Source organism: Eschrichtius robustus, chromosome 18, assembly GCF_028021215.1.
Source record: "Eschrichtius robustus isolate mEscRob2 chromosome 18, mEscRob2.pri, whole genome shotgun sequence".
In the NCBI taxonomy this organism is placed as follows: Eukaryota; Metazoa; Chordata; class Mammalia; order Artiodactyla; family Eschrichtiidae; genus Eschrichtius; species Eschrichtius robustus.
Window position 1 is genome coordinate 82053510 of NC_090841.1, and position 24466 is coordinate 82077975.

Consider the following 24466-nt stretch of genomic DNA (forward strand, 5'->3'; position numbering starts at 1 on the left):
CAGTATGGTACTGGCACAGTATGGTACTGGCTACAGTAATCAAGACAGTATGGTACTGGCACAGTATGGTACTGGCACAAAAGACAGTATGGTACTGGCTTCAGACTATACTACAAAGCTACAGTAATCAAGACAGTATGGTACTGGCACAAAATCAATACAGTATGGTATTGAAATATAGATCAATGGAACAGGATAGAAAGCCCAGAGATAAACCCACGCACATATGGTCACCTTATCTTTGATAAAGGAGGCAAGAATATACTGTGGAGAAAAGACAACCTCTTCAGTAAGTGGTGCTGGGAAAACTGGACAGGTACATGTTAAAAGTATCAAATTAGAACACTCCCTAACACCATACACAAATATAAACTCAAAATGGATTAAAGACCTAAATGTAAGGCCAGACACTATCAAACTCTTAGAGGAATACATAGGCAGAACACTCTATGACATAAATCACAGAAAGATCCTTTTTGACTCACCTCCTAGAGAAATGGAAATAAAAACAAAAATAAACAAATGGGACCTAATGAAACTTAAAAGCTTTTGCACAGCAAAGGAAACCACAAACAAGACCAAAAGACAACCCTCAGAATGGGAGAAAATATTTGCAAATGAAGCAACTGGCAAAGGATTAATCTCCAAAATTTACAAGCAGCTCATGCAGCTCAATATCAAAAAAACAAACAACCCAATCCAAAAATGGGCAGAAGACCTAATTAGACATTTCTCCAAAGAAGACATACAGATTGTCAGCAAACACATGAAAGAATGCTCAACATCATTAATCATTAGAGAAATGCAAATCAAAACTACAATGAGATACCATCTCACACCGGTCAGAATGGCCATCATCAAAAAATCTAGAAACAATAAATGCTGGAGAGGGTGTGGAGAAAAGGGAACCCTCTTGCACTGTTGGTGGGAATGTAAATTGATACAGCCACTATGGAGAACAGTATGGAGGTTCCTTAAAAAACTAAAAATAGAACTACCATACGACCCAGCAATCCCACTACTGGGCATATACCCTGAGAAAACCATAATTCAAAAAGAGTCATGTACCAAAATGTTCATTGCAGCTCTATTTACAATAGCCAGGACATGGAAGCAACCTAAGTGTCCATCACCAGATGAATGGATAAAGAAGATGTGGCACATATATACAATGGAATGTTACTCAGCCATAAAAAGAAACGAAATTGAGTTATTTGTAGTGAGGTGGATGGACCTAGAGTCTGTCATACAGAGTGAAGTAAGTCAGAAAGAGAAAAACAAATACCGTATGCTAACACATATATATGGAATCTAAGAAAAAAAAAAAAAAAGGTCATGAAGAACCTAGGAGCAAGACGGAAATAAAGACACAGACCTACTAGAGAATGGACTTGAGGATATGGGGAGGGGGAAGGTAAGCTGTGACAAAGTGAGAGAGTGGCATGGACATATATACACTACCAAACGTAAAATAGATAGCTAGTGGGAAGCAGCCACATAGCACAGGGAGATCAGCTCGGTGCTTTGTGACCACCTAGAGGGGTGGGATAGGGAGGGTGGGAGGGAGGGAGATGCAAGAGGGAAGAGATATGGGAACATATGTATATGTATAACTGATTCACTTTGTTATAAAGCAGAAATTAACACACCATAAAAAAAAAAAAACAGATGTGTGTGTGAGATCAGGTTACACGCATGTAGAACAAGCACAGATGTGGGCTGCCCAGGGACACTTGGCCTGACCCCTGCTGCCTTCCCCGCTCCCTCCCGCCCCCACCTCTCCCCTCGCAGGGAGCTTCCCCCCACCAGACTCACGGCCTCTCATGAGTGGCCCACCTCACTGTCTGGTCCCTGTCTTCCCTGACCCCCTTGAGAAACCATTCCTCCTCCTCCCCTGCCCCACACCTCATTGTCCTTTTAGTCTGTTTATCATGTGTTTGTAGCGTTTCATACCACCTGAGATTATCTGGTTCACAGTTTTCTATTTTTGTCACTGTGTATACCGTTCTCCCACCCCCATGGCCACCACTGCCTTGGCAAGACTATCAAGTGTGAGTCCTTAATTGTGGGCACTTGTCTCTTACCCACAACTGCATTCCTAGCACTGAGCCCAGGGTCTTTACCCCAGTTCATGGCACACAGCTGCTAAAACCCTTGTAATCTCTGGAGTGACAGGAGTGTCCTCTGTATGCTAATGAGCTGACAGGTGGCTGGGACCCTGGATAGCTTCAGGATGGGAGCTGCTCATCAGAAAGACCAGGTGTGATTAGAGCATTGGAACCTCCAGCCCCATCCCCACCTCTAAAGAGGGAAAGCGTTGGAGATTGAGTTCAGTCACCAACGGTCAGAGGTTTAATCAATGATGCCTGTGTAACGGCGTCGCCATAAAAGTCCCTGAAGCGTGGGGTTTGAAGAGCATCCAAGCTGGTGAACACACATATCCCGCTGCCAAGGGGGTGGAGCCCGAGGGAGCCCTGTGCATCTCTCCCATCTGGCTGCGCCTGAGTTGTATCCTTTATAATAAACCAGTAATAGTAAGTAAAGCACTTCCCTGAGTTCCGTGAGTCAGTCTCATTCAAGAACCCCCTGAATTTATAGCCGGCCAGTCAGAAGTACTGGTGACAACCTGGGACTTGCAACAGGCCTCTGAAGTGGGGACAGTCCTGTGGGATCTGACATTGATTCCAGGTGGATAGTGTCAGAACTGGGTTGAGTCATAGGACACCCAGCCTGTGCTGGACAGCTGGGGAGGTGGTGTTGGAAAAAGCTTTGGTTTTAGAAATATTGTAAAAACAGTTCATAGGTGCACAAAATTATTTGTTGGATGGATGGAGACTTAAACTGTTGCACTCCCCTGTGGTTTGCATATATTACTTTTTTAATTAAAAAAAAGATACACTGTTGTCTGAAAGGATCCCCCATAGGCAGGTAACATAGTCCACACCTCTGATGAGAAGCAGCTTGCAGCATTTGCCTGACAGTTTCATCCTTAATCCTTAAATGAACTCATTTAGTCTAAGTGTATCTGTGTATAGTTTTTCTCTACTGCAACTTACATAAGTTCACTTTTGTAAGTGAGAACAAAATTCTCACAAGTAGACTTCGGTTCATGTTCTACAAACTGACTCTACCTGTGGTACTTAAAGTTCGAAGAGCAAGAACAGGGAGGAAGGCCCAATTTCATACCAAAATGAATGTATCATAGGAACCTTCTAAATCTGTTTCAAGAAAGAGAGTAATAGGTGTTTTTAAAACGATTCTCAAAGTCATTAATATAAAGCCATCCTTTAAAAAAATTTTTTTCCTTATTACCAAATACTTGTTCATTTTAGAAAAACTGGAACCTGTAGATGAAAGGAAAGAAAATAATTTCATTTCTGCCAACTAAAAATAATAACTCTTAACACAGTGTTGCAAGCCTTTTAGACGTTTTTCTATGTGTGTGAATCAACATGCAAATAGAAATTGGATCATTCCACTTTGTAACATTCTTTTCTTCGTTAATATGATATCTTTTTATCACATTATCCTAAATTGTTTTTCATAACTAGAAAGTATTTCATTGAAAGAATGTTCCCCTGTGTATTTAACCAAAAACCTGTTCATTGGACCTTTAGCTTATGTTTTTTTGCTATTCAGACATTTGGGCTCAATATTGGTGTATATTTTAAATTATTTATTAAATACCTTCTTTTATAATATATTCCTAAAGTGATATTTTACTAGCATTATAATTTCTCAGCTTCTCAAGAAATCAGAAAAGGGAGAGGAGTCAAGCACTGAGAAACCAAAAGAAAGAGGAGAGGAAATTGACACCAGAGATGGGAAAGAGGAACCCGGTGCCAGCTGTGTAGTCATGAAGCCCAAGCCCTTGGAGAGCTCGCTGGAGGAACTCAGGGAAAAGTGAGCCGTGCTTTTGTTTCTCTGACCATGTTAAGCACCCAAGATTGTCATCGAGTTGTGGTTGTATATCCTTTGTCAGTATGAGTGCTTATATTTCATAATCTACTTGGAATTCAAGAGTTTGCTGGGATGCGCTTGCGCACATCTTTGTCTCCTTGGCCAGCAGTCACGCTGATGGTGAACTGTTCAGTCTGCCTCCTCAAGGCTGTCTTCAAACAGGGAAGTGTCCTGGTATTGTTTCCTCCACTCTCTCCTCTCCTGGTTATTCTCTTGGGTTCCTGTCTTTGCACTTCCCATCTTCAAGATCTTCTTCCCACTCTCTTTACTGGGTGATTTTTATCAGTTTGTAATTTTCCTCTGTGTTTTGAGATATCTTGCCCATTTGATCTTCCAGACCACATTCAGTGTATCTGCAGAATTGTAAATTGGAGAGCCCAGACTTTTAGGCGCTGGAGATCTTCTGTGATACAGAAATGGAGTCTAAAGTGCTGTCCTTCCTCTGTTGGAGTGGTCAGCCCTCCGGTCCCGCCAGGATCTGCCCGGCGGCTCTGGATGCTGGTGTTCCACCGGCCCTGCCTCTGTGCGGCGGGGGTGTCCTCCGCCTGCTCACGCACAAGCGGCCCATGAGAGGAGTTTGAGCAGTGCTCTGGGGACAGGATGCACGGCAGTCTCTGAGCAGGGAGCCCCTCCCTCCTGGGTCCACAGTCAGGGGGCCATGTGCAGCTGGGATTCTTGTTCCCCTGGCCCAGGGCTCCTCCCCATATCCTGCATGTGGACGCCTGCAGAGCTTCCTGGAGCCCAGGACCACTCTGCTGAGAGGGGTGGCTGGAAGTAGATTTGAGTTTGGAGGGGAGATGGCAAGGTCATGGGATTAGGCTGCTTTTTGCCCAGAATCACAGTACTGGGAATGACTTCTTACTACCTTTCTTGCACAGAGTTGTGATAAAGGTTTTCTTTCTTCTTTATAGGAGTTCTGGTTAATTGGTTTGTTTATAAGATTAATTTGTACATGACTATCAAATCTATGATCACTCTGGTTTATGTTACAGGCATATCTCTTATTATTGCTTATGATACAGCAGTGCCTTTGTCATGTTTCTGGCACAGATTTGTGCTTGTAGCTCTTTTTGTTCCCATCAGCCCTGCGGCCACTGCGTGCGGGGAGCCACAGACGGTACGTGAGGCTCGTGGAGAGAAAGACTTTAAGAACCAGATGAGCTAAGCAGCTGCTTATTTACTTACTGTTCAGTTAACAGTTTGATATATGCGTGCATTAATTTTTTTAGTTAATTTTAGCTCTGCTTGGAACAGAAACTCAGCTGTAAATACCAGCTCTGTGTCACGATGGATGTGCATCTGGGCTTACTAGGAAAGTCCCTTGAGTACTTTTAGTCTCATTTACTTTATCTGTAAAAAACGGGAGGATTATATTTACTAAGAATTATAAAAATATGTGCATATGGTACCTTAGCATAGTGCCTGCTACATATGTGTCACTCAAGTGTAACAGTAAATATTGTTATTACTATTGTTTATTCATGTTTTCAAAAGTTTCTTGTTGAATGCCTGTCGTGTGCCCATCGTGTGCAAACTTGGCACTGCAGTGGTGAGCAGACTTATATATCCCCTGCCTGTTTTTGAACTTGTTGTCTGGAAGGGAAGACAGGCAACTGACAAGCAGTTTATGTAAGATTATTGATAATTTGTGTTGAATCACAGGTCACAAAATGACAGTGATAAAGAGCAAAGGGACATGGAGAGAAGATTCCGAGAAAAAGAACTTGAAGCACAAAGATACCACTTGGATGACAGCAGAAAACATAGAGCTCACTATGAGTTGGATAAGTTTTCAGGAAGAAGCGCAGAAGAGCTGAAAAGGGGGAAAGGATTCACCCCAGACCGAGGGAAGAAGGGGAGCCAGGATGGGGGCGCCCCTGTGGGGGCAGCAGAGACACCAGGAAGGGAGAAGAGTGAAGGTGGGCTGGCAGCCGAGAAGGAGCGCACGGGAAGCAAGGTTCTTTTATTCACTGGGGATAGTCTTTCACTTCATTTTCGTCTGCTCAGAGTCAGCTGTAATCCTGCAGGCTTACAACTGCTTTTCCAAGCAGAAATGTTTTATCTAACCAAGAGTCTTGAGGTGTCTTGAGGTGCAGGATCGTAGGTTCTGACAGCGTCCTAGGGAGCTCACTGCCCTGAGAGTCTGTATTTGCAGAGCAGTTTTTCTTGTCCAGTGAGAGGGCACCAAGTCCTGAAATGAAACCAGCATCATCTTTTCTCAGAGAATCAATTTTTTTTTTAACCAGGAAAGAAAAAGAACCTTTTATTTAGTATAAAACTGGCACATTCACACTATTTGCTTGAGAATAAGTAATGGAAAGATTATACATTTTACCCCTAAGACAGTAAGGAAAATATTAATGACATGTCATGGTGCTTTCTTGTACATCATTAACAGAGTTATGATTTTTTTAAATTGAAGTTTAGTTGATTTACAATATTGTGTTAGTTTCAGGTGTACAGCAAACTGATTCAGACATTTTTTCCTGATTATATCCCAATATAGGTTATGACAAGATATTGACTATAATTCCCTGTGCTAATACAGTAAATCCTTGTTGCTTATCTATTTTTATGTAGAGTAGTTTGTATCTGTTAATCCCATACTGCTAATTTGTCCCTCCCTCCTTCCCTCTCTCCTTTTATAATCATAAGTTTGTTTTATATGTCTGTGAGCCTGTTTCTGTTTTGTATATAGATTCATTTGTATTATTTTTAGATTCTGTATATAAGTGATATCATATAGTATTTGTTTTTCTCTGTCCAACTTAACTTCACCTAGTATGACAATCTCTAGGTTGATCCATGTTGCTGCAAATGGCAGAATTTCCTTCTTTTTTATGACTGAGTAATATTCCATTGTATATATACCACATCTTCTTTATCCATTCATCTGTTGATGAGCATTTAGGTTGCTTCCATATCTTGACTACAGCAAGTCCGCTACATATGAATGAGTTCCATTCTTAGAGCATGTTCATAAGTCCAATTTGTTTGTAAGTCCAACAAAGTTAGCCTAGGTACCCAACTAACACAATCGGCTATATAGTACTGTACTGTAATAGGTGTATAATACTTTTCACACAAATACTGTATAAAAAAACAAAAAATAAAGAAAACATTTTTAATCTTACAATACAGTACCTTGAAAAGTACAGTAGTCCAGTACAACAGCTGGCATACAGGGGCTGGCATCAAGTGAACAGGCAAGAAGAGTTACTGACTGGAGGAGGGAGAGGAGGTGGGAGATGGTAGAGTTGAAGGGTCGTCAGCAATAGGAGATGGAGGGCAAGCTGCAATTTCACTCACACCTGACGTTGATGGAACACACGTTTGCATCTTTGAAAGTTCGCAACTTGAAGGTTCATATGTAGGGGACTTATGTATTGTAAATAGTGCTGCTGTGTACATTGGGTGCATGTATCTTTTCGAATTAGAGTTTTTATGTTTTCCAGATATATACCCAGGAGTGGTATTGCTGAATAATATGTTATCTCTATTTTTAGTTTTTTAGGGAACTTCCATACTGTTTGCCATAGTGGCTGCACCAATTTACATTCCCACCAACAGTGAACGAAGGTTCCCTTTTCTCCACACCCTCTCCAGCATTTACTGTTTGTATACTTTATAATGATGGCCATTTTGCCCAGTGTGAGGTGATACCTCATTGTGGTTTTGATTTGCATTTCTCTAATAATTAGTGACGTTGAGCATCTTTTCGTGTGCCTGTTGGCCATCTGTATGTCTTCTTTGGAAAAGTGTCTATTTAGGTCTTCTGCCCATTTTTTTGGATTGGGTTGTTTGTTTTTTTGATATTGAGTTTTATGAGTTGTTTATGTATTTTGGATATTAACCCCTTGTTTGTCGCATCATTTACAAATATTTTCTCCCCTTCTGTAGGTTGTCTTTTCGTTTTGTTGATAGTTTCCTTTGCTGTGCAAAAGCTTTTAAGTTTAATTAGGTCTCATTTGTTTATTTTTGCTTTTATTTCTTTTGCCTTGGGAGACTGACCTAAGAAAATATTGCTACGATTTCTGTCAGAGAATGTTTTGCCTGTGTCCTCTTCTAGGAGTTTTATGGTGTCATGTCTTATATTTAGGTCTTTAAACAATTTTGAGTTTATTTTTGTATATGGTGTGAGGGAGAGTTCTAATTTCATTGATTTACATGTAGCTGTCCAGCTCTCCCAACACCCCTTGCTGAAGAGACTGTCTTTTCTCCATTGTATATCCTTGCCTCCTTTGTCATAGATTAATTAACCATAGGTGTGTGGGTTTATTTCTGGGCTCTCTATTCTGTTCCATTGATACATATGTCAGTTTTTGGTACCATGATGTTTTGATTACTGTGGCTTTGTAGTATAATCTGACATCTGAAAGGGTTATGCCTTCAGCTTTGTTCTTTTACCTCAGGATTGCTTTGGAACTTCTGGGCCTTTTGTGGGTCTATATATATTTTAGGATTATTTGTTCTAGTTCTGTGAAAAATGTCATGGGTATTTTGATAGGGATTGCATAAAATCTGTAGATTGCTTTGGGTAGTATGGCCACTTTAACAGTATGAATTATTCTGATCCAAGAACATGGGAAATCTTTCTATTTCTTTGTATCATCTTCAATTTCCTTTATCAATGTTTTATAGTTTTCAGCATATAGATCTTTCACCTCCTTGGTTAAATTTATTCCTGGGTATTTTATTTCTTGACATGATTTTAAATGCGATTGTTTCTTTAATTTCTCTTTCTGATATTTCATTATTGGTGTAAAGAGACGCAACAGATTTCTGTATATTAATTTTGTATCCTGCTACCTTGCTGAATTCATTTATTAGTTCTAATAGTTATGTGTGGAGACTTTAGGTTTCTCTATAGAAAGTATCATGCCATCTGCAAATAATGACAGTGTACCTCTTCCCTTCCAATTTGGATACATTTTATTTCTTTTTCCTGTCTGATTGCTGTGGCTAGGACTTCCAATACTATGTTGAATAGAAGTGGTGAGAGTGGGCATCCTTGTCTTGTTCCTGAATTTAGCAAGATGGCTTTCAGGTTTTCACCATTGAGTATTATGTTGGCTGTGGGTTTGCCATAAATTGCTTTTATTATGTTGAGATATGTTCCCTCTATACCCACTTCGGTGAGAGTTTTTATCATGAATGGATGTTGAATTTTGTCAGATGCTATTTGTGCATCTACTGAGATAATCATGTGGTTTTTCTCTTTCTTTTTGTTAATGTGGTGTATCACATTGATGGATTTGTATATGTTGGACCATCCCTGCAAGCCTGGAATGAATCCAACTTGATCATGGTGTAATGATCCTTTTTATGTGTTATTAGATTTGATTTGCTAATATTTTGTTGAGGATTTTAACATCTATACTCATCAAAGATATTGGCCTATAATTTTCTTTTTTTGTAGAGTCTCTGTATGGTTTTGGTATCAAGGTGAAGGTGGCTGCATAGAATGAATTTGGGAGTGTTCCCTCCTCTTCAATTTTTTGGAATAGTTTGAAAAGGATAGGCATAAGTTCTTGTATGTGAGGTAGAATTCCCCACTGAAGCTGTCTGGTCCTGGACTTCTGTTTGTCGGGAGTTATTTTTTATTACAGATTCTTTTTCACATCCAGTGATTCGTCTGTTCAAATTATATGTTTCTTCTTGACTCAGTTTTGTTAGGCTGTATATTTCTGGAAATTTGTCCATTTCTTCTAGGTTGTCCAATTTGTTGGCATATAACTGTTCATAGTGTTCTCTTATGACTTGTTGTATTTCTGTGGTATTATTATTATTATGTGGTTGTTATTTTCATGTCTTTCATTTCTTATTTTATTTATTTGGGTCCTCTCTCTTTTCTTGGTGAGCCTGGCTAGAGGCTTGTCAATTTTATTGATCTTTTAAAAAAACCAGTTCTTGGTTTTATTGATCTTTTCTGTTGTTTTTTTAATCTCTATTTCATTTATTTCCTCTCTGATCTTTATTATTTCCTTCCTTCTGCTAGCTTTGGGTTTTGTTTGTTCTTGTTTTTCTAATTCTTTTAGGTGGTAGCTTAGGTTGTTTATTTGAAATTTTCCTTGTTTCTTGAAGAAGGCCTGTATCGCTATGAACTTGCCTCTTAGAACTGCTTTTACTGCATCCCATAGATTTTTGTAAGGTTGTGTCTTCATTTTTTTTTGTCTCAAGGTATTTTCTGATATCTTCTTTGATTTTATCATTGACCCATTGGTTTTTTAGTAGCATGTTGTTTAGTCTCCGTGGGTTCATTCTTTTCCCATTTTCCTTTCTGTGGTTGACTTCTAGTTTCATACCATTGTGGTCACAAAAGATGCTTGAAGTAATTTCCGTCCTCTTAAATTTGTTGAGGCTTGTTTTGTCACCTAATACATGGTTTGTCCTAGAGAACGTAACATGTGCACTTGAAAAGATGTGTATTCTGGGTTTTTTTGGATGCAGTGTCCTGTAGATATCAGTTAAGTCCAACTAGTCTATTGTGTCATTTAGGATTTCTGTTGCCTTCTTGATTTTCTGTCTGGATGATTGATCCAGGGATCTGATGTCAGTGGGGTGTTAAAGTCTCCTGCTATTATTATATTATTGTCAATTTCACACTTTATGTCTGTTAGTATTTCTTTTACATATTGAGGTGCTCCTATATTGGGTACATATATGTTAACAAGTATAATATACTCCTCTTGTATTGATCCCTTTATCATTATATAATACCCTTCATTGTCTTTCTTTATGGCCTTTGTTTTAAAGTCTAATTTGTCTGATCTGAGTATTGCTACTCCCACTTTCTTGTCATTTCCATTTGCATGAAATATCTTTTCCCATCCCCTCACTTTGTCTGTGTGTGTCTTTCACCCTGAAGTGAGTCTCTTGTAGGCAGCATATTGTAGGTTCTTGTTTTTTTATCCAATCTACCACTCTTTTGATTGGAGCATTTAGACCATTGACATTTAAAGTAATTATCAATAAATATGTACTTACTGACATTTTAATCCTTGTTTTCCAGTTGTTTTTTGTAGTTCTTTGTTCATTTCTTCTTTTTTTTTTTCTTTTTGTGGCTTGATGATTTTCTTTCGTGGTATGCTTGAGTTTCTTTCTTTTTGGTTTTTGTGAATCTACTGTATATTTTTTATTTGTGGTTACCATGGAATTTGAGTATGTTAACCCATCACTATATCTACTTTCTTTACACTGATAGTAATTCAAGTTCAAAAACATTCCAAAATACTTACATTTTAAAACTCCCCTCCCCAACATGTTGTGACTTGTAATGTCCTGTTTTACATGTTCATGCTTATCCTTTTACTGTTAATTGTAGTTATAATTGCTTTTACAATTTTTTTATTGTTTTTTGACCTATGTACTGGCTTATTTAAGTGATCTTCAATCATTTTGTATACTTGCCTTTCCTATAGATCCTTGCTTCCTTTCTATTTAGAGAAGACCCTTCAATATTTCTTTTAGGGTAGGTTTAGTATTGCTGAATTCTTTTAGTTTTTGCTTGTCTGAGAAATTCTTTATCTCTTCCTCTATTCTAAATGATAATCTTGCTGTGTATCCTAGTTGCAGGTTTTTCCCTTTCAGGACTTTGAGTATATCATGCCACTCCCTTCTGGCCTGAAAGTTGCTGCAGAGAAATCAGCTAATAGCTTTCTGGGGGTTCCCTTGTAACTAACTCTTTGTTTTTCTCTTGCTACCTTTAGAATCCTCTCTTTATCTTTCACTTTTGTCATCTTAATTATGTGTCTTGGTGTGGGTCTGTTTGGATTCATCTTGTTTGGGACCCTCTGTGCTTCCTATACCTGGATATCTGTGTCCTTCTTTAGGTTTGGGAAGTATTCAGCCATAATTTCTTCAAATACATTTTCAATCCCCTTCTTTCTCTCTTCTCCTTCTGGAATCCCTATTATGTGTAGGTTGGCACATTTTATATTATCCTATGGATCTCATATGTTGTTTTCATTTTTTTTAAAATTTGTCTTTCTGTCTGCTTCTCTGATTGGGTGATTTCCATTATTCCATATTCCAGATCACTTATACATTCTTCTGCGTCACTTAGTCTGCTGTTCATTGCTTGATTGTTTTTTCTCTCAGCAATTGTCTATTTCTGGTTGGTTCGTCTTTATAGTTTCTAGTTCCTTATTACAGTGATCTACATTTCTATCAATAATCTTTCTTAATTCAGGTAGCACTTTTACTACCTCCTTTTTGAACTTGGGGTCTAGTAGACTGATGAGCTGTTTCATTATTTGTTCTTTCAGGGGATTTCTCTTGTTCTTTTAATTGGGAGTTCCTCTGCCTTTTCATTCTACTTAATTTTCTCTGTCTCTAAGAATTTAGGAGAAACAGTTATCTACTGTGGTCTTGAAAGTGTGTTTTTATGTGGGAATGTCCCTGTGCAGACTGTGTGTATTCAGTGTTTTCGGTGCAAGGGCTGGTTTTGGTATGCCCACCAGCCACGTCATTCCTCAGGGTGTGCTGTCCGTAAGCCCCTTGATAGGGGTGTGGTCAGTGTTGTACTGTCCAGAGCCTGGGCTGGGTGTGAGGTGGGGCCTCCTCTCTGCTCCGTGGCTGTCACTGCCCTGTCGGGGGCGGGGGCTCTGCTCCCCAGTTGTTGGAGTAGAAGCTCTGAGGGTTGAGTTCGATCACGCTCTGTTGCTCTTGAGTGTCTGCCCCAAAGGAGGTGAGTGCTGAAGCAGGTGAGGCCACAGGGGACTTAGGCGTCACCTGTGTAGGTGTCCACAGTTCTGCTCGGAAGCAGCCCGGGGTCGCATCCCTTTCTCTGGTGTGTTCATCCCGGATCTCACGCGAGGCTGTGGTGTGGAGTAGGCTGGGGCTGGGGGTTGGGACGTTGCGGGTACAGGAATTGAGGTGGCTGCGCTGCTTTGGGAGACCTCTCTGCCCCACATCCAGCACTAAGCTGCCGTGAGGGCTGGGCGGAGCCAGGGGCTCCCACTGACAATGGCTGTTGCCGCCCCATCTGGACCCCACCCCAGACACAGGTCTGTCTCTGCACTGCTAGACCGAGTCTCTGCCCAGATCTCACGCCAGGCTGTGGTGTGCAGTGAGCCCTGCCAGGGTGTTCACCCCTTCAGATCTGGAGTGCAGAGCGGTGGCAGCTGCGACTGCAAAGCTCTCTCCACCCTGATTGTCAGCACGCTGCACACAGGCACTCCTTGTGAGTAGAGTCACAGCTTCTCCAGTGCCTCTGTCTGTCTCAGTGGATTTCCCAGCCGGCAGGGGGGCCGTCTCCTCCGTGCGGGACCCCAGGACTGGGATGCCCAGGTTGTTGCTCAGCCTGCCTGCTCCCCAGGGCGAGGGTCCATCCATGAGGACTTTCTCCTCCTTACAGATCTCCCCGGGGCACAGGTCCTGACCCGATGCCTTTTCTTCTGTCCAGCCCGGTTACATGGAGCTCTTTCTTGCAGCTTTGGCTGTGTAGGGGGTCTTCTGCCAGTTTCTGTGAGAACCGTTCCACAGGTAGATGTATTTTTGATGTGTTTGTGGGGGCGAGGTGAGCTCCATGTCCTCCTCCATCTTGATCCCCCCAAGACTGTTCTGATTATTAGTGGATAATGAGGTGGCCATAAACGCCCAGGTCAGCTCTGCACAACCGGCATGGGATTGGGATCACATCGTTGCAGAGAAGCACTGTAAGGGGGTCATCTCCCTGCCAGGCCCGGCCCCATGGTGCTGGTCAGCCCTCACAGCCTGGCGTCCAGGTGAGCCGAGGGGACGGAGGCCTGGGCTGCAGGCCGTATCCACCTCCCCCACCATCCCTGACCCTGGCAGCCTCCCTCTGTCCTGTGTCTGATTCTATCATTTCAGGAAGCTGTAGAAATGGGAACACAGCATGTATAACCTTTTGAGGCTGGCTTTTTCACTCAGCATAACCCCCACAGATCCATCCAGGGGATGGTGGGTATCATCAGCAATGTTGATTTTTATTTATTTATTTATTTATATTTTTTATAAATCTATTTATTTGTTTTTGGCTGCGTTGGGTCTTCGTTGCTGTGCGCGGGCTTTCTGTAGTTGCGGTGAGCGGGGGCTACTCTGTTGCGGTGCGCAGGCTTCTCCTTGCTGTGGCTTCTCTTGTTGCGGAATGTGGGCTCTAGGCGTGCGGGCTCAGTAGTTGTGGCTCACGGGCTCTAGAGTGCAGGCTCAGTAGTTGTGGCGCACAGGCTTATTTGCTGCACGGCATGTGGGATCTTCCCGGACCAGGGCTCGAACCCGTGTCCCCTGCATTGGCAGGCGGATTCTTAACCACTGCGCCACCAGGGAAGTCCCGCTATGTTGATTTTTAAAGTGTATGCAGTGAAGGCAAGACCAGCCCCAGCCAGAGGGAGTCTACTCATCTTCACCCTTGACCGGCCCCGTCCATACACTCAGAGGTTTCTGCAGTTACTGTAACCTCAGGGCTTTCTGCTGGGTTCGTTCACATGAGCACTGGTTTTTCACCTGCCTCTGCATTTAGCAGCAGCGAGTGACTTGGCTATTGGCACAGCTTGGGGAGTGGGAACCTGAGGTGACTCTTCGGCTCAGTTAAAGCTGTGGTGCTGTAGTGGTAATAAGGTGCTATGTGTCATATCTCCTTTCTCACGAGGTGAGTTGTGATGTCCTTCTAGAGTCCGTCTGTACACACAGACGTTACCCTGCGAAAGCAGAGCCATGCTTTTGGCCCCAGGCAGAGGTGGTGTGTGAAGCCTGCCTCTCTGTCTACACGGGATTCGGGTCTGTACGGCCTGCCAAGCCCTTTCCCACCCTTCTCATTGGCCAGGCTGATATTAAGGAAAAGAACATTCTGGTAAACCCCATGGTGGTGACTGTGGGGCCTCCACACACAGCCCAGGAGTGGGCAAAGGTGAGTGGTGAGCCCTGGAGAAACAGCGTAGGACGTGCCCACCTGAGTCACACTGCCCTGTCTCCCAGGTGGCCGTGGAAGGCTAAGGCCGCTGTGCCGCCCACGTAAGCAGACGGCCCCCTCAGGGGTGGGTCCACGGCAGAGAGCTGGCTGGCTTCCCCAAGGCTGGTCCTGGCCTGTGGAATCGCTTTGTCCTTCCCTGGCTTTGCTTTCCTCATGCCCTGAAGCAGTTTCATTTCATTTCATGTACTTTATCCAGGAATGTTTTTATCCCACCACCTCTAAGAGATTAGTATGATGGCTGGTTAGCATTTTCCATAAAGGGGACAGTTGAGGAATAAGCTACACAGAAATTGCTAATTACAAATGTGTGTGACTGTTCAGTTCATAGCTCTAAAAAGCCATCTCTCTAGAGACCATGCCTCATGTCATGTTGTTCCCGACTTTGCATCCACCCTGTGTGGCGAGTTTGAGGGGCTGAGATGAGGGCATTTGAGTTTTCAGCTATCAGAATAGGAGGGAATTGCCGTGATTGTATTAATTCCACAGAGTTCTGGCTTTGAGCGGTAACACTTTCCCAGATGCTAACTTTACTCCCAAGTTATTATTAACTGTCTTTCTTTTTCCTGGCTCTTTTTTTTTTTAATCTCAAAATGCCTGATTTCTGAGATAGTGCTGTGAAAAAGGCTGATTTTTAGCTGCAAGACTGATTTTCTTTAGATAATTAGGATTATCAGGCCCTAGAAATAGGTAGAGCTGTTGCCTCCTCCTGTATTTCTGGCCCTTGGAAGAGTAACACGCCCTCTGTCCTGGCAGGACCGACCAGGCTTGCAGCTGTACCAGCCCAGAGGTGGCATCCGAGCCGTGAATGTGATGGAAGACCCCCTGAGGAGGGCCGTGACAGGAGGAGGGGTGAGGTGGAAGATTCAACAGGGGCTGGAGCTGAGAAGAGCAAAGAGGCAGAGTGAGTCAATGTGCATGTTGGTGACGTGGGTGGTCTCCCACCCACACTGTGGATTAGAGAGGGCATTCCTTCCGGAAGCGCGTAAATTAGCCTGGAATAAAACCGACAAGGTGAATTTACTCCTTATAGAGAAACTAGAACTATAAAGGTGGCGTAGAAATACCTAGAAACCATTCTCAAGCGATCTTTTAAAACTTTGAACAGAGTTATAGATTTTGCCATTTCTGATATAAACTAGTATATGTAATTTAGCCAAAGCAGAAGAAAAATAATCTCCTTCAGAAAGCAGAAAAGTATGACCAAAACCAGAAGAAAGCTAGTATTGTATCAGTGTGAATTCTGAAGCACTTTAAACATGTTGTAGGAATAACTTGGACTTTCAGTTTTACACATTTTTAAGTCAGTTATCTGTATCTCATTGTGCTTTTTGTTGGTTTTCTGTGAGCTGTAGTTTCTGGAAAGTGAGCAGCTCTCATTTCTTATAACCATTGTAATTCAGTCATTCATGCACCTTCTGTCATAAGGATTAGCTGAAGTCTGTTGTGCTGTATTCCCTCTGATAGGAACTTTAACACTGTATAAAGCCCAACAGCTTTAATTGTTGCCCTTTTAACAATATGGCCACTGAATTAACAAAAATAGTTCCAGTCTTTTGATGGCGTGCTCGTGGTTTATAACATAAATGGCATTATTTTAGAGAGGAATAATTAGGTATTGCATCTGGAGTTTTTCTTTTTGCAGTCTGAGGCAGTTTTATGAGAACTTAATGTAGCTTTCTGCAGCTGTGCATTCTACAGTATTTTTTCCTTTTAGTGAAATTTTTAAATGTTAATGCTTTTGGCACTGTGCTTTGAACCATTTATTAAATAAAAATTTTGGTTGCTATGAATTTGAACTCCAGTTATGGTACTTTTCCTATATAGAATTATATGTAACAAAATACTGCTTTTTAAAATGTAGCTTTAATCATCTGAATATTTTGCTTATTATATCTATTCTTTATAAAATATAAAATGTTTTAAAAAAACTGAGACTTATTTATTATTAAAAAAAACCTCTGACTGTTAGACATACAGCCAGTTTCAAGCATTGCTGTGCTCTTGTTCTTGACTTATGAGCTCCAGAAGGTGGGGGAGGGGAGAGAAGAACTTGCTGTGGATTCAGTGAGTTCCAGGTGATCCAGCAGCATCAACTCTGGCTGAAAAGGGCTAGATAGTAACCACTTTAGACTTTATAGGCTATACGGTCTCTGTCACAACGATTAAACTCTGCCATCATAGTGAGCCTTAAAATACATTTACAATAGAAAATGAATGGGCAGGGCTGTGTTCCTATAAAACTTAATATATAAAAACAGGCAGCACACCATATTTGGCCTGTGGGCCACAGTTGGTTAGTGTTCAAGATTCATGGTTTAAAACAATGGTTGTTATACTTTTTGGTCTCAGGAACACTTTACGTTCTTAAGAATTATTAACAACCCCAAAGGACTTTTGTTTATTAGCTAGATTATATCTATTGATGTTTACTGTATTCAAAATTAAAGCAAAAATGTTTAAGCACAAGAATACATAAACACATGTTCCTTTTATAGCTGTCAGAGTAATAACATCAACACACATCATTCTAGCCTCTGGAAAACTCCACTATACACCCGTGAGAAGATCACAGTAAAAAGGCGAGTAATGTCTTTTAGTCTTAATGCGTAATTATACCCAAGGGAGGGACCAAGATGGTGACATCAGAGGCTCCTGAACGTCCCTCCTCCCACAGACACACCAAATGTACAGCTACACACAGAGAAGTTCCCTCAGAGAAAAATCCAGAAACTAGCCAAGCGACTCCTACACACCAGACAAATAAGACAATACCCACATCGAAACAGGTGGGAAAGTCTGAGACAACCTCTCACCATAAGCCCAAACCCCAGCACAGCACCATACAATCGGAAGGGAACCCCCAGTTCCCAACTTCTTCCTGAAGAAAAGCTAGGGCTGCCACATCTAGCACCCCAACTTTTAAGGCTCCCCATCTGAGGGATGGACCTTTAACTCACCTAGTTCTGAAAGCCAATGGGGCTTCTGTCCATGAGACCCACAAGACAGGTGTGCACGAGAGCCCTCTCTGCAGGTATCCCCCCAGGTCTCCGCACAGAAGGAGCAGGCAAAAACACTCATCTACCAGATTCTCCCTGGAAGGGTTTGACTGTGTACTCTCCTGGTTGCTACTTGAGGACCCAGATTCTAATCAGCCTGCACGTGCATGGAAGTGGACTGAGACATCGATGGGTCTTGGCACACCTTCCACTACTGGAAGCCACTAAGAACAAAAAGACAGGAGCATGGACAATCACAAAGGTTTGAGAGGCAACTACATACTCAGGCCAAGCTGATTGACAAGGTTTATCTCCTACATGAGACTAGTCTGTCAAGACTGGGAGAGGTGGCTGTTTTATCTAATGCACAGAAACCAACACAGAGACTCAAGGAAAATAAGAAATAGGGGAATATGTTTGAAACAAAAGAACAAGGTAAATATCTCAAAACTGATCTTAATGGAGGTATGTGATTTACCCAATAGAGTTCAAAATAATGGTCACAAAGGTACTCACTGAGGTCAGGAGAGCAATGCATGAACACTGTATGAATTTCAACAAAGATATAGAAAATATTAAAAAGTACCAAACAGAAATCATAGAGCTGAATCTTACAATAATTAAACTGAAAATTTCAATAGAGGGGTTCAACAGCAGACTAAATTGAGTGGAGGGAAGGATCAGTAAACTCAAAGGTAGGGCAGTAGAATTCATCCAGTCAGAGGGGCAAAAAGAAAAAAATAATAAAAAAGAGTAAAGATAGCTTAAGGGACTTATAGGATACCACAAGAAGACCAATATGTGCATTATAGGGGGTTCCAGAAGGAGAATAGGGAGGGAAAGGGGTAGAAACGTTATTTAAAAAATAATAATAATGGCTGAAAACGTCCATAACCTGTGGAAAGAAACACCCAGATACAGGAAGCCAAAAGAATACCAAATAAGATGGATCCAAAGTGACCCACACTGAGACATATTATTATATTGTCAAAAGTTAAGACAGAATCTTAAAAACAGCAAGAGAAAAGCAACTTGTTATGCACAAGGGAACCCTCACAAGACTGTCAGTGGATTTTTCAGCAGACACTTTGAAAGTCAGAAGGGTGTGGGATGTTATATTCAACATACTGGAGGGGAGGGTGGGGAAACACCAACCAAGAATACCCAGCAAAGTTGTCCTTCAGAATTGAAGGAGAATAAGTTTTCCAGACAAAGCTGAAGGAGTTCATCACCACTAGACTAGCCTTACAAGAAATGTTAATAGGAGTTCTTCAAGCTGAAACAAAAGGCCACTGATTACCAACAGGAAAACATATGAAAGTATACAACTCACTGGTGCAAAGGTAAATATATAGTTAAATTCAAAATGTTCTAATATTGTCATGGTAGTGGGTAAATCACTTATAACTAGTATAAAGGTTAAAAGGCAAAAGTTTTAAAATAACTATACAATAATTTGGTAATGGCTACACAATATAAATAGATGCAAATTGTGACATCAAGAAAAAAATGTGGGGTGGGAAAGTAAAAATGTAGAGCTTTTGTATGCATTCAAAGTTAAGTTGTTATCAGCTAAAAGTGAACTGTTTTAATATGTTTTATGTAAGCCTCATGGTAACCACTAAGCAAAAACCTGTTGTAGATACACAAGGCATAAAGAGAAAGGAATCAAAACATACCTTTAAAGAAAATCATCAAATCAGAAAGCATGAGAGCAAAAGAGGAAGAAAGGAACTTCAAAACAGCCAGAAAACAATTAACAAAATGGCAATTGTAAGTTCATATCAATAATTATTTTAAATGTAAATGAACTAAATTCTCCAATCTAAAGACAGAGTGGTTCTTTTAGTCAATGTAGTATTGGAGGTCCTAGCCACAGCAATCAGACAAGAAAAAGAAATAAAAGGAACCCAAATTGGAAAGGAAGAAGTAAAACTGTCACTGTTTGCAGATGACATGATACTATATATAGAAAACCCTAAAGATGACACCAGAAAACTACTAGAGTTCATCAATGAATTCAGTAAAGTTGCAGGATACAAATTAATACACAGAAATCTGTGCATTTCTAAACAGTAACAACAAGTTATCAGAAGGAGAAATTAAGGAAACAATCCCACTTACCATGACATCAAAAAGAATAAAATACCTAGGAATAAACCTATATAAGGAGGTAAAAGACTTGTACTTGGAAAATTATAAGACATAAAAGAAATTGAAGATGACACAAACAGATGGAAAGATATACTGTGTTCATGGATTGGAAGAATTAATATTAAAATGATTATATAACCCAAGGCAATCTACAGGTTCAGTACAATCCCTATCAAAATACCAACAGCATTTTTCACAGAACTAAAACAATTTTAAAATTTGTGTGGAAACACAGAAGACCCCAAATAACCAAAACAATCTTAAGAACGGAGCTGGATGTATCATGCTTCCTGACTTCAGACTATACTACAAAGCTACAGTAATTAAAACAGTATGGTACCAGCACAAAAACCAGACACACAGATCCATGGACCAGAATAGACAGGCCAGAAATAAACCCATGCACTTATGGTCAATTAATCTACAAAAAAGGAGGCAAGATTATACAATGGCAAAAGGACAGTCTCTTCAATAAGTGGTGCTGGCAAAATCAGATACATGTAAAGCAGTAAAATTAGAACATTCTCTAACACCATATACAAAAATAAACTCAAAATGGATTAAAGACCTAAATGTAAGCCCAGAAACCATAAAACTCCTAGAAGAAAACATAGGCAGAACACTCTTTGACATAAATTGTAGCAATCTTTTTGTGGCTCTGTCTCCTAAAGCAAGGAGCAATAAAAGCAAAAATAAACAAATAGGACCTAATTACACTTAAAAGCTTTTGCACAGCAAAGGAAACCATCAACAAAATGAAAAGACAATCTACTGAATGGGAGAAAATATTTGCAAATGATATGACCAATGAGGGGTTAATATCCAACATATATAAACATCTCATACAACTCAACATCAAGGAAACAACCCAATTAAAAAATGGGCAGAAGAACTGAATAGACATCTTTCCAAAGAGGAAATGCAGATGGCCAACAGGAACATGAAAAAAACCCTTCCCCAGGGATTGCCGTGTTTATTATTTATGTACTTATTTGTTTTACTGTTGTAGGCTGTCTCTGTGCCAAGGATCAGCCTGAAGTGCAAATAATGTCTTTTTTTATGTCTCTTCTGAGCCTTCCCTTGGTCAGGCACAGTCACTTTCTAATTTTCCCTGTATATGCAGTAGTATTTAACGTCTGGCTCCCAAAAGGAGAAAAGCAAAAAATGAAGTGTGTCAGGGGCAGGAGGTGGGGGTGGGGGTGGGAGAGGGTGCTGGCCCTTTAAATCACCTGTAAGTCACTTCAGCTAGAGGTGGAGGTATTTACAAAAGGAATGGCTGCCTGCCTCTTTGTCTGCACCTCTGTGATCAAAAGCAGCAACTAGAAATCAAAGCACAGATGCTCGGTATTTGCAAGACAGGGCCCTTTTTACCCACACTAGCTCCTGCAAGTTGTGTGCAAGATGCTTGCATGGCTGTGGGTAGGGAACAAGTAGCTGCTACTCTGTGAAAAGTAGAAAAAGCCAAAATTGACCAAAATTAACCACAATTTTCTGTCCAGTTCTTCCCCTGGAAGTTGGAAGCCTTCAACAGACTCCAGAGTTCCAAAATAGTTATATCAGATGAATTCTGCCAGTGCAGTTCCTGTCTAGGTGGGGAGACAGATTCCTGGGGCTTCCTACTCCACCATCTTCCCAGAATCCTCTCTGCCCGATTGCTTTGGATTTACATGTTTCCTAGGTTGAGGCAATTTTAGAGGCTTCCTACTGGCCTTTCCCACAATAATAGCCCTCACCTCACAGGTCAGGGAACCAACGTGGGGATACTGCTAGTTCCTGAGTATGTCTACTGTAATTATGCATCCTAGAACTGGAGAAATGACCACAGGATGGTTTGGGGATACTGGACCCACTGTGAGATGAACCTGAGCTGAAACTCCATTGATTATCTGACCTCCATCAGCCCCTACTCTGACTGGAGGGCCACAGTTATGCTTGGTGTCTCCTGGAATCAGTGTCAGTTCAGAACCAGTGTCCAGGCATTCCTGAAGGGTCTGATTAGTTCCTTTTCCCCAGTGCAGCCACCCTGGTAAATGGCCATCTGTACCTTTGGGGAAGGCTGGGAAAAAGGTTAACAGTATAAATTTTTGGCAGTGTACTGGGATTCTTGCTCAAGGGGACCCAGCCTCCCCTTCATTCAAGGTCTGTAAACTGGCTCAAGTCTGGGAAATGACTGAGGGGCCATGACTGTTTTTATGATTCAAGTTAGAATTTTGTTCACTTGACCTAGAAACTCTTCCATTTATACAAATCTAGTAAAAATTTAGTAGGCTTCCCATCGACTTCATCTAATCCTCCTTGTGGCCCATGGCAAACATTTACAAGAGATCGGTGGGTGTTTGTTAGAAGCAAAGTTAATTGAAAGTATGCTCAATCCAACTAAGCTGGTAGTTGATCAGGATCAAAGGGGTTGAAATGTCATATTTTATTCCAACAGCATTTTCAGTTTTAGGGTTGAATGTAGCATCCAGTGTGGGGTGTTTGTAACAACAAATAGCATTCCCGTGTTGCATTAACGCTAAATTAGGTCCAAATCAGTCCTATAGGTTTTCCTCAATTCATAAAATGAAAAAAGTAGTCTTGCAATAGTAGACTTGGAAGGTGGAGAGAACCGTGCCAGGCTTAGTAAGGGTAGGACTTTAATAGGAAAGACTGACCAAGTATTATGAGGTGGGGTGAGAAGGTTATTGAGTAAGGTGTGGTTTGCCAATGGAAGGCCTTAAGTAACTGTACCTTAAGGGGTAATTTTGTATAAAGAATGCAACACACAATCAGTATTGTGGAGACCTTATTTTGGTGTGTAAAGGGTGGGCTGGGGTTGATACTGGAGGCCCCAGACTATGGAGCAGTCTACTGCACCAACGATGAGGGCCTAGACCTGTGAGGCAGTAGCAACAGACATGTTGCCAAAGAAACCCAACCTGGCTTGCTATAGGCTAAGCAGAGGAATCAAAACCCCAATTTTCAAGCTCAGGTGTGGAAGGCAGAATGGCCCCCAAAGTACAAGATTGCCAGAATCTGTGAGTGTGGTAGTTTTTATGTCAGAGATTTAAGGTTGCTAATTAGCTGACTTTAAAATACAGATCATCCTAGATTACCTAGGGGCCCAATGTAATCACAAGGGTCCTTAAGTGTATGAGGGAAAGAGTCAGAGAAACATGTGATAACAGAAGCAGGGTCAGAGATGCTATGTGCTAGCTCACAGATGCAGGAAGGGAACCATGAGGAGAGTGCAGCTGGCCTCTAGAAGCTGGAAAAGGGAAGGGAATGAATTTCCTTTTAGAGCCCCCAGGAAAGAACGCAGCCCTGCTCTCACCTTGACTTCCGCCCAGTGAACTTCGTTAACTGTAAGAAAACAGATCTGCATTGTTTCAAGCCACAAAATTTCATGCAATGTATAGCAGCAATAAGAAATGAATGATCAAAATTACATGTGAACAGAAATAGCTAGATTGAGAAAGGAGACAATTTCCGGGTGTTTTTTTTTTTTAATCTAAGGGTGTAATTCATCTTGAAGAGGCACCCTTCTTCATTTTGTGATGCTTGCAGATCAGATTTGATTAAGCATCAGTCTGTCTTCATGCAAGACAAAGCTACGGAATCTACACCAATATTAAAAACAAAAGCAGCATCTGCTACAGACACATTACAATTCATGTACTCAGAGTCAAATTAATGAAAACTAAATCGGCTACCTAAAATATAATGGCATCAAGACCATGAATGCTGTGTAAAAATGGTACAGTAACTTTTATTCCCTTTCATGTTATGTAAAATCACTGGAGGGTTCATTAGAAAGTTGTAATTTCATAGGTAAATAAGAAAATGAAAAGATACAGAGTGGGTCATATTGATTAGTGAGGGTTGCTATTGTATAGAAGGCAAAGTTACCAACGATTAAAAAGAACGTAAACAGGTTCTAAAGTAAGGGCACAGCTAACCCTTGACCTTGGAGGTAAAAGGAGAAAAAAGTGGGAAACCACAACTGGGGTGAGCCAAGAACATCGTGGTTTGGTCAACTAAAATCAAGGTCTTTTAATGCCAAAACTACACAGGCATCACCACCGCTTACCCTAGTGTAATATCCTCTATCTTATAAAAATATTATTAAAAAACCAACATGAGATGGCAAGTCGTAGGATCTAGTTAGCTCCCCCTTGAGCAAAGATATAGGAAGGACTCTGAGAAGTCTGCACCAAAAAGTGTGAAGTCCTAAGAATCTGTTGCATGTTGTTACATGCTCAAACATGGCTGATTTGATCGCAGGCTTCAAAAGGGTTTCTGGGCACTGGAGGCCCGTTTTTCTACCCATAATTTTAATCAAGTCAGTATACAAGACAGATATAGCCAAGATATCTTACCTCTCCTACTTGTTGGCATCATGCCTAGAAGCAAACTCCAGAACTGGAAGCTTCTTGTCAAGGTG

General features: G+C 41.2%; 1 protein-coding gene across 1 annotated transcript in view; it reads left to right on the forward strand.

The window, feature by feature from the left end:
• Positions 1 to 15924, forward strand: part of UPF3A (UPF3A regulator of nonsense mediated mRNA decay) — a 28290-nt gene extending 12366 nt beyond the window's left edge. The window contains 4 exon segments of the mRNA XM_068526830.1: positions 3743 to 3903; positions 5623 to 5917; positions 15647 to 15689; positions 15692 to 15924. Of these exon segments, the coding sequence (XP_068382931.1) occupies positions 3743 to 3903; positions 5623 to 5917; positions 15647 to 15689; positions 15692 to 15798 (606 nt within the window). The 3' untranslated portion in view covers positions 15799 to 15924.
• The last annotated feature ends 8542 nt before the right edge of the window (positions 15925 to 24466 follow it).